Genomic DNA, 10,972 nt, shown 5'->3' on the forward strand with positions numbered 1-10,972 from the left:
ACACAGCATTTGACTTCATGACAAACTGTATTCGCTGACAAGATCATTGTATCGACCATGGAACTTACGAAATGATGACTTTAAAAGAGACTGCTGATATTCTTGTTTCATCAACTTGTTTTTCAATAATTAACCTCGTTTTAGAAATTTTTCGTTCGTAGCGCATGCTCTTGTGTATCGAATCAACTGATCGAGAGATATAAACCCCGTATGCAGCTGATGAAGGTAAGATATATTGTTGCACGTGATGATAGAAAAGTTAAATTCATCACGTTTATCAAAAGCTTGGTTGTTAGATTACAATTAACGCTGTCTTCAAGTAAAAATCCAAAAATGAAACAGATGTGTCAGACTCTGTGGTACCTTGTATTTCAAGCTCACCAGGATATTTCATATCATGCGTCATGTATATTACCATTATTAATTGACATTACGTCATAAATATATCTAAATGTAGAGTTGAAAGCCACAGAGAGTTTTTCTTATTTCACGTACTATAATATTTTGGACAAATTGTGCTTCATATACAGGTCTGTTAAAACGGAGCGCAAGTGGTACCCATAGGAATTCCAATAGATTGTTGGAAGACCTGGTCTCCAAAAACCACATAGATTATTTGTAGATCAGAAACTCAAGCATCTTTTTAATGCCATCTTCGGAGTACTTGTGTCAAGTTTTGTTTATGTACAATCGGAATTATTATAGCAAAATAATTTTGAAAATGATCAATATGACGTACAAGGTAAATAAATTAACCAGTTCAATTTTTATTGAAAAAGCAGCTGTCAATGATATCAAAAAGCCTGGACTTAAATTTATCGTGAGGTAATTGTATATAGAGTTGAAAAGTCGTACGTTTTCTGTGTGGTCGATTTTGAAATTTTATATTTTCCAATGTTCCTTTGATTTTTAGCCGGGCTCAAAGAGCAATTTCCGGCTTATGTCATCCTGTTCAAGAGAGGATGTCAACCCCATAGTCGCCATTTTAAAGTTACGTGTAAAAATATAGTTTTTACTCTCAACCGCTTCTGAGATAATACAAACGCTACATAAAGCAACATAAATAAAATGAAGTTTTATCTAAATAAATAAACATTAGTAGTAATGACTTTGAAAACTTCAGTCTTAAGTCAAAGAACATAGTTTATTAGCGTAAGGATTTCTGATAATCGGTGTTATGGCAGTTCTCTACACTAACGAAGAAAAACAGGAGAGGGAACCAGACTGGCCTGTTTGTTTATTCAGCTGCGGTACTAGATTAATTCTGATTCTGACAAAATCGGACCGTGGTATTTGGATCGAAACTCACTGTCACTGTCTTATACAGTGTTATTTATAAATGCTAGTTTTAGAATAATTTTTTCATCAGAATTTTTAATCTGATATTCTTGTTATTTATCTGTTAATACAATATAAATGTATGATTCATGTAAGAAATTCATTTTACTCTGTAAATGAACCCGGCTCTCTGTACAAGTTTCTGAGTACTTTGATTTTTATATCCATTTCTGCCTTAAACAGTAGTTTAAATTGTTGCCTGTGTCTATACAAGTACAAATTTTTCTTATAAGCCTATTTGTTTTTTATATTCTTATTCACTCCCTACTATTGTATTGATTCATACATTGAGAGTGTACATGTAACGACGGAACGACATCTCTTACTTTGAGTCGAAACAGGTTTTGTACGATTTAATTGAAGAAAAAGAAAATCCGACTCTACAGGGAAGTATCGTCGGAGGCCCTAAATTCGTTATGGTCCTAGAGTCGTGTCCCTTTTGTTTTTCTCTCGTATCTCGCGAGATTTGGTCCGCGACTGCGCACACCGTGAGAAACAGTTTACTACGATTGATTACGTCATATTTACAACTACAGACGACAATGAGGTCAAAACAGGTAAAAAAAAATAGTATGAATTTTTTTTTTAGTTGATTAACAGTCAAATCCATTATTACCAAATAAGTATGACGATAAAGTCCAATTTATTTTTTATTACGACCTACATTGAGTGCATCAGTGCTATTTTACGCTTTGTTTACATTATATCAAGAGAAGTCACATGACTACATTGGAATTCGATAGGCCAAACAAAGTTAATTTTTCTAGTCATGTTGTATCGTTCCTTAGACTTTTTTTTTTTTACAATGGATTTGTTTGTTTGCTATTGTAGAAAAGTCCCAAGCCTCACAAAAGAAACTATAGACTTTATTCTCCATCACAAATGACAAATGCATATAAAATGGTTAAAGAACAGAAAATGTCAGTAAGGAAGGCTTCAAAAATTTTTCGGGTGCCTGATACAACTTTAAGGGACAGGGTTCTGCTAAAAGTTGACCCAGAAACTGCAGTTTTTGGTAAAACTCCAGTTCTAGACAACCTTGAAGAGGCCAATCTAGTCAATCATTTTAAAACAATGGCAGCTTTTGGTTATGGGTATACTAGACAGGAATGCATAAATATTGCAACAGATTACGCAATTTTTGTGGGTAAGAGAACTCCTGACAAGCCCTTTTCTATGAAATGGATGAGAGGTTTTTTAAAGCGATGGCCTGAATTAAAAGTTTTGAAGCCACGAGGGTTAGAGCATGTTAGAGCGAAAATGGCTTCCAGTGAAACTGTGTCCAACTACTTTGAAAATCTCCGTAACACTCTCTCCAAACATGATCTTTATGGAAAGCCTCATCTCATCTTTAATGTCGATGAAAAGGGTATTTCTGTTGACCACAAACCACCAGCCGTGGTTGGAGATTCAGCTTACTGTCCGCAGTCAGTAACATCAGGGCGTGGAAAGACTATCACAATTCTTGGAGGAGGCAGTGCAAGCGGTGTCTCTGTACCACCTTTTTTTGTCTTCCCCGGCAAACGGATGATGCCAGAACTCTTGAGTGGAGCATCCCCTGGGGCTAGTGGCACGGTGAGCGAAACTGGGTGGTCAAATGGACAAATATTTCGACAGTATCTGGAACACCACTTCCTCAAGTTTGTTCCACGAGATGAAGGACAGATATTGCTCCTCCTAGATGGACACAAATCCCATGTGTCTGTGGATCTTGTAGAGTGGGCAAGTCAAAAGGGGATAATTATCTTTATACTTCCAGCCCATACAAGCCATGTCTTACAGCCAATGGACGTTGCCTGCTACGGCCCATTTCAAAACATTTACAATTGTTTGTGTCACAAGTTGATAAGGGAGACAGCCGCATCAATTACCAGGTATAACATTTGTGAAGTTGCATGCAAGGCGTACACGAAGGCGCTGTCTCCTGAAAACGTCCAGTCAGGATTTCGACGTACCGGGATTTTCCCCCTTTGTAAAGACGCAGTACCTTCGAGGTATTTGGTACCAGCAGAAGTCTTCAAGGGTCGGGCCGCTGAACAAGAGAATGAGAGAGGATTGGGAGAAAATGAAGATCAGCAAAATTATGTGGTAAAGTTACAAGAGAAGGAGAATCATCTGAAGACAAAGAAGAGTGGAGCAGAAATTAAAGAGAGGAAAACTATGAGCAAGATCGTGTCCGGCAGGGAAATTTCAGAAAACGTGTGTCAGCGAATGAAAGACCATGAAAAAAGTCAGAAGAAAAAAGAGAAAGACATTGGGGGTAAGAAGCGCCAAAAGACAAGTTGTAGAAAAACTGCACTTCTTGACGATTTACCAGGCCCATCAACAATAAATCTGACCATATCTGAGGATCTCCAAAATACTTCAGACACTGACAGTGATGTTGAAATGGATCCCTCTAAACTGTGCTGTGTTTGCAAGAAGTTTCAGCCTGATGAGTTGAAAAGATGTGTATCTCTTGTATTTGTGAAGTGGGCGCAATGTGACAAGTGCAGCCATTGGGTTCACCTGATCTATTGTTCACCAATACGTGTTGTTAGAAGAAATGATCCATTCTATTGTCCACACTGTAATACAGAGTAACACAATACTGCTAGCTGCTGCTGCATAAAATTGTATTGAATTAGTGTTAAATTCAGCTTAGTAATATAAGTTTTTATAATTGTTTAACTTAAAAATTCATTCTTTGTAAAGATTGTATTAATTTGTATTTAAAAAATGTTGACACACAGTTAAACGTTGAGTTGAAAAATGAAAAACGTATATATTCATTCTCTTGGCCTTTTTACTTCTATTTCCGCTGACGTCACGACCCTAGGACCTGCTTTTCAAAATGTCGCCGAGTAAACATCGGTAATTGAAATGAGTTGAAAACAATCAAAATGGCATGATTTTTTTTATTTGAACAATTTACTGCAAAGAAAAGAACATGTTTAATTGAGGTATGACTTGCGAAATGAAACAGCACTTCAAATTTATTTAGAAACAGTCACGATCAAGTTAGGGTAACGACTCATGGACCTCCGAGGATATCTATATTTCCGGGAAGCTTCGAAGCTGTATAATAAATAAAATGAATACCCAGGATGATATGGAATGGATTACTTGTGATTCGCCGGTCAATATAGCAGTTATAAAATACTGTAAGTGTATCTAAAGCATGTATCGAAAATTCAGCTTTCAGGCCAATGAAACGATGGTTTGATTGTATTTCGAATTTCCTCATTTTTTTGCACGTGTTTCCCGAATTTGCTCAAAATTTACATTTAAGAGAGGAGATATTCTAAAACTGTATTTAAATGGACTCGAATGAACTTATTTATTGTCTGTAAAATCTCAATTTTCCATTACCCTTTAAGAAAAGTATGTCACTGGAAAGTACAGTGTACTTTTTAAAATTATTTTCAAAATCATTTGAAGATACTGTATAAGTAAAAGAACCAATAACATCATCAATTTTTTTCGTGTAAATACCAATATCTTTTTTTCTTCCATTTCTGCAAGTTTTTCTTCTTAATATGTATGATGTAAAAAGGAAGTTTGAGGTCTCCTACAAAAAAAGTCATTTAAAAATCTTTGTTATGGATATAGCCTTTAGTTAGCGAACATAAATTGCTATCAGTACCCAATATTTATAATATGCAGGTTGTTGTTGTTTCTTACTCTCAATGCAATCAGGTGACACTCATAATAAAACTTTATATCATATCTTTATCTCAAACAGGGGGAAAGAGAGATGAGAAACTGATTTTGCCTTTGAATTCCTCAGTCAGTGTCACTCTTAACCATGAAGAGGTAAGTCCAAATTAGGAAAAATGCATTGAATAATTTAATGGTGTTAATAATAACAGCTATTTACATTAATTTATTTTAATATGATCATTTCTTGTTAATAGCTGAGAGCCAGAACTACAGTTGCTATAAGCAGAAATTTCAAAGAAGACAAGATGTGGTTAAATGGAAAGTATGTATCTGTGTATAAGTCTTATTATACCCCCGCTTGAAAAGTAGGTTAGTATGGCATATAGACTAGTGATTGGGATGTCCATCCGTCTTACCCCCCCCCCCCCCCCCCGCTTGAAAAGTGGGAGAGTTTTTTTAACTTTATAGTAATCAGGATGTTGTCAGTCCATCCGTCTTTCTATAAGTTTGTACATCCGTTACGCTTTGCGGTACTCACCTCTTATCCTCTTATCTGCGACTCTTCTTATACCACTGAAAAAAATTTAATGAGACTTTTACAGAATCTTTGGTACATAGTACCATTGTTCATCTTCAATTTAACTTTTTGATAGGACACATATTTTGGGTTCCCCACAGGAAACATGAACACTGCCATTATTTCTATAATATTGAAGGATACCCACCTCTTTTCTGTAACTTTTCAAATACCACTGAATAAAATTTGATAATACTTTCACATATTCTTTATAACCTAATGGCATTGTGCACCACCTATTTTATTTTTTGATCTGACACTAATATTTTGGGTTACCCAGAGAAAAACATTGAATCTTCCATCTGATTAAAATCATATGAGAGGTTGGGGTATCATTTAGTGAGCACATTGCTCACAGTACATCTATTTTTGTTGTGACTATTCCTGAAAATATGATGCTCACAAAAACCTTTTTTTTTAGGGAGCAATCCATGAAAAATGTCAGGTTACAGTCTGTCATATCGCAAAGTAAGAATGTGAACACCAACCATATTTACATAGTTATTCAAATACAAGAACACTCTCTCTCAGTGCTTGGATATTTTTATTTATAATAAATGAATGCAGACCAGTTGTAACTATATTTAGTAAGAAGACTGAGCAGGAAAAGGAAGACTGATTGTGACCAGCTGGATGAAAGGCTCCAATGGAAACTACACATTTGTTCCGAGAACAATTTCCCGACTGCTGCTGGCCTCGCCTCCTCTGCTGCTGGGTATGCCTGTTTGGGTGAGTACTATTTCTTAGGGAGACAGACTTTTGTTGATTAAATTTATTACTTGTTACTGTTCACGCAAATTTAATTTCTTTCATTTGCAGTGTATGCTTTGTCTAAGTTGTATGGAATTAGTGGAGATATATCCAAAATAGCTAGGTGAGTATTTATTTCAATAGCAAATAACAAAAAATTAAAGAGATTCAATTAAAGATATTTATATTTCCTGTGTTTTTCTACTAAGCCAACTGTGAAATTGATTTGAATACCATTTTCGTGTTTACACTGTACTTGCTCATAGAAATGTGCACAGAGAAACTTACATTAAAGTGATGTCACAAAGAGGCTAAAGAAACATAAATAAAATGGAACGAAATATGGCAGTGAGAAATTCGAAAATTAATATGTATATTTTTGGTGCTTTTAAACATGTAAAATGTAAATATAAAGAATGTTTCAAGGTAAGTGTGAATAATAGGTGTGTTAATCACACAGACTTGCGCTTAGAAATATTTTTCATAAAGCACTAGCTCATTATCAAAATGCAGAAATTTGTTTTATGTAGAAATATGACTAATTTGTTTCTGTCAGACTGGGCTCTGGGAGTGCTTGTCGCAGTTTGTATGGAGGCTTTGTTGTCTGGAACAAGGGAGAATCTTCTGATGGGGAGGACTCCAAGGCAGAGCAGATAGCCCCAGAAACACACTGGCCAGAGCTCAGGATACTTATACTGGTGGTGAGATACAGGCTCTCTTAAGGTGCATTGTTACTCTGATAAGAGAGTAGCAAAAATTATTTTTTGTTTAGATCAGTGTCAAGTTAATAGACTACTTTTGACAAATTTTGCAATTGTATACTAAAATTGTATGCATTTTCATCAAAAATATCTAAAGATTTCTTTTTAAAAATTACTAATGTTTGTTAATTAAGGAAAAAATTACATGAGTGATCAAAAGGCCGTGAACCTGAAATACGCTCTTCATTTTATATTAAAAAAAATTGTAAGTGTGAATATTGAATTTATGTGTCTATTTCATTTTCAACATGAGGGTATCAGTCATTTACCTCATAGATAATATGATCAATTTTATTCAATATATTCATATTTTGAAAAGGGGAATTCCTTTCCTTTTTTTTTCTAAGAATAAAAAGAAAATTGAGTTATTCCCCTTCAAGATATGATTAGTGAAAATATTTCTTTTTTAACATATTGAACTTTTTGATTTACAAATGTAACTTGTGAGTGTGTTTGGAATAACAAATTGAGTAAATATTAAAATTTATATAAGAGTACATAAAAGAAAGAATAAGTTGACGTTTTCATTTGACTGACAAGGAAAAAGAAAAATCCTTATCAGAAGAAGAAAGACTAATGCCTGCTACATCAGATCTTGAATTTTTTTGCAAGAGGAACTATAGATAAAAATTTTTGGGACTTTAAAAAAAAAAAAATGATATTAAGTGTTTGTAAGCATTTGACATAAGAAAATTTATGTACAAAAATGAATTTTAGGTTTCGGATCAAGCTAAGCAGACAGGAAGCACAGTGGGTATGCAGACAACCGTAGCAACTTCAGAACTCTTGCAGCAACGATTACAAACTGTGCCTCAAAGAGTGGACAAGATCAAACAAGCAATACTGAAAAAGGACTTCCATTCATTTGCAGAAATAACAATGAAGGTACACTGTGCAAATTGTGTATACATACACGGTATATTTTTTCAAGCATGATCTATAAAGAAAAATATTTTTGAACAGTGTATTATTGTTAAGTTGGAGAAAGTTAAAAATCATTACCACTCTTTCTTTCTTGAATTTTAACTTAAATATCTGGAATCCCTGAATTATGACAAGCCTCTTTTTATTCAAGATAGTGAATTTTGACTGTACATGCATCTTGTACTGATTTTTGTAATGTACTCCAGACTTAAAAAGCTTTTTTTAACGACAGGACAGTAATCAGTTGCACGCTGTTTGCCTGGACACATATCCCCCCGTGTCTTATCTCACCGACACATCTCGTCACATTATGCAGCTTGTTCATGCCATTAATGAAGACAATTCCTCAAACATAGTAATTATATCAATTTCATACTTGAAAAAAATTCATACCGTATAAGTAGAATTTTCAGCGAGGATTTAATTTTGGCATTATTAGCGAGGGTGCTGAGGTCACTAAAATTAAATATCGCTGAAATTAATTGTGTTTTACATGTATTTCTAATAGCTACTTTAATGTGCATTTTGAAATCGCTAAATTAACATCTCGCTAAAAATAAATTACCAGATTTTAAGGACAAATCGCTAAATTTGCGTCTCGCTAAAATTTCCACTTATACGGTATTATGAAAGTGGTTTAATATGATTTATACCTTAAGTTAATGTTTGCTGGTTATGTTGTGAAGATTAATACAAAGATTTCAAAAAAATTCTAAACTGGATTTTTTAAAATTTAAAACTTGAAGTATTTAATAGTTTTAACTATGGAATGGGGAAGGGGTTATGTATTATATATGGGTCTTAATTTTTAATTTATTTTATTTCATGTTTTTGCATGTCTTGCTCTTCTAGGTAGCTTACAGCTTTGATGCAGGTCCCAATGCTTTCTTATTCATGCAAGAAAAAGATGTCCCAACAGTCCTACATATTCTTCGTTACTTCTATCCCAACTCTGATCCCCACTTTCTCAGAGGGTTACCCGTCCCAGAGAAGGACGATCATCATGTAAGCTACCCAAAATTTTACAATAGCATCAAATGTCTTGTCTTTTTTGGTCTTACTTACGTATCTGTCCTTTAGTCTGACATGGCATCAAAAAATTCTCCAGAGTTTATATACATGTATTAGAAATGCACAATATCATTTGTGTGAAACAAATAAATACTGTAAACCCACCTTTTTTGGCAAGTGACAAATATTCTAGAGTTTCGTGATCTTAATTTACTCATGTATATTTCTCGTCAGGATAAGGTCTCAAAAATTAATCATCAGGAATGGATTTCAAATGAAAAAGCAGGAATGAAAGATGACACAATTAATAGCTGGTTTACAGAAAGTATTAAATGAAGACAGCTGTTGGTTTAATTTGTCAGATTTTAATTACAGGTGGATTACACTACTTTCATTGAACTCAAAGTGGTTCCTAGGGCCCTTAAATTTATCATCCACACAAAACCTGGCCCAGAGCCAAGTGTGAGGGAAACGGACTGTACACTTCTAGACTGCAATGGCTTACCTAAACTTCATCATTGACAGGAATTGAAACATGATGAGATTTTTATAATACTCTTTTTATACAAAATAAACAATGAATAACGAACACTCTGCATTGTTAACTGAAGGGAGGAATTAGACTTTAAGTTAGAACAGAATCAGTATTAAATAACATGGTGCAAAGCAGAATATTCTCTCATGATCATTGTCAAGAGGTGAAAGATGTATAAATCTTGCACATAGTTGAATGTATATCGAATGGAAAGTTTTCACCCCAAGAAAACCATGAATCAACCGAGGTGCACTTGCACAGCCGAGGTTGACAATGGTCTTCTTGGAGTGAAATTTTCAATGTTACATTCAACTACATGCAGTTTATATGATGTTATACTGAATGTTTTTTCAGATACATTAACAGTGAACCTTGTGGGTATAAATTCTGAGCAATCACTTTTTTAGCATCACCCGTTGTCAAGCAATGTTGACTGTTGCTACGCTGGAGGGCACGTCTTCATTATTCAGCAGGCAATAGTGATTTATAGCAAATGTTTCGCAATGAATCAGATTCACTGACAACTAATTTACATGAAAGTACTGGTATAATTAAGTTCATCTACAAAGTTATGGGTAACTTGTGTATTACACTTGCTTCAACTTCCAGGTTTAAGTTTTTGGAGCAGATTTCTTTTCAAGTACTTCAATCAGAGATACTTGAAAGATGCTTCTAGTTCATTTCATCTTACCAGTCATGCAGCATCCAAAGCAAGCCTTGTAGTATTATGTAGATTGTGCAGGAGGGCACGTCTTCATCCAATGACATCCATGTAAGTTTGGTTCTGGTAAAGCAAATACATGTACATGTAGTCACAATAGAATGAACCTGCACCAAAAATTTGAACATGGTCAACCGTCTGGAAAATGTATTTGAGATCTGGCATCCAAAGCAAGTCTGATAATATGCATCTTTATAGATGTATCATCCATGCAAGGTTGGACAACAAAGGGCTTACAGGTACTTGGAAATGAGGCTGTTCCCATTGGTCATTCTTAAATTTGCATTATCTGAAACCATAAAAAGGAGTTGTCTCCTTTTAGATAAAAATAAACAGATATGTGTTTTTTTCCCGTATGAAATCGGCCCAGTGGGTAGGATAACGCAAGCATTTCAAACAATTTTTCTGTTCTTATGACTATTATATTAAAGATTCTTTAGGATAAAACTATGAACACAATCTTGTACATATTGGGGGCGCTTGATTTGGCTACACCTTACTACACTCGGTGTAGACGATTTACACCTTATAATCAAGTGAAATTGGGTGTAGTGTAGCAAATTCAACATGGACGTCAAAATTTCAACCAACTGAGGGGATCCTATTTGCAGAAGATTTTTAAATAAAATATTTGTTGTGATTGTGAGAATTTTTTAAAATTCATTTAAAAACAAAACATTTTATGAAAAGGAAAAGATCTTTTTATAAAACAT

General features: G+C 34.4%; 1 protein-coding gene across 1 annotated transcript; it reads left to right on the plus strand.

The window, feature by feature from the left end:
* The first annotated feature begins 4,397 nt into the window (after positions 1-4,397).
* On the plus strand, positions 4,398-9,635 carry LOC134266739 (diphosphomevalonate decarboxylase-like). Its single transcript, XM_062748962.1, has 11 exons — positions 4,398-4,481; positions 5,063-5,133; positions 5,235-5,302; positions 5,979-6,025; positions 6,146-6,286; positions 6,377-6,431; positions 6,864-7,008; positions 7,786-7,953; positions 8,225-8,347; positions 8,845-8,997; positions 9,379-9,635. The coding sequence occupies exons 1-11, from the start codon at positions 4,412-4,414 to the stop codon at positions 9,523-9,525; spliced, it is 1,188 nt and encodes a 395-aa protein (XP_062604946.1). The 5' UTR covers positions 4,398-4,411; the 3' UTR covers positions 9,526-9,635.
* Positions 9,636-10,972: the final 1,337 nt, after the last annotated feature.

The sequence above is a fragment of the Saccostrea cucullata genome, unplaced genomic scaffold, assembly GCF_032062105.1.
Source record: "Saccostrea cucullata isolate Sc308-1 unplaced genomic scaffold, CSIRO_AGI_Scuc_v1 ctg271, whole genome shotgun sequence".
Taxonomy (NCBI): Eukaryota; Metazoa; Mollusca; class Bivalvia; order Ostreida; family Ostreidae; genus Saccostrea; species Saccostrea cuccullata.

What these genes read in the sequence shown, in the direction of transcription:
- LOC134266739 (XM_062748962.1), top strand. Translation starts at nt 4,412, where the DNA reads ATGAATACCCAGGATGATATGGAATGGATTACTTGTGATTCGCCGGTC. An exon ending in TCACTCTTAACCATGAAGAG is followed by an intron (nt 5,134 to 5,234) that starts GTAAGTCCAAAT and finishes TCTTGTTAATAG; the next exon opens with CTGAGAGCCAGAACTACAGT. An exon ending in TGCTGGGTATGCCTGTTTGG is followed by an intron (nt 6,287 to 6,376) that starts GTGAGTACTATT and finishes TTTCATTTGCAG; the next exon opens with TGTATGCTTTGTCTAAGTTG.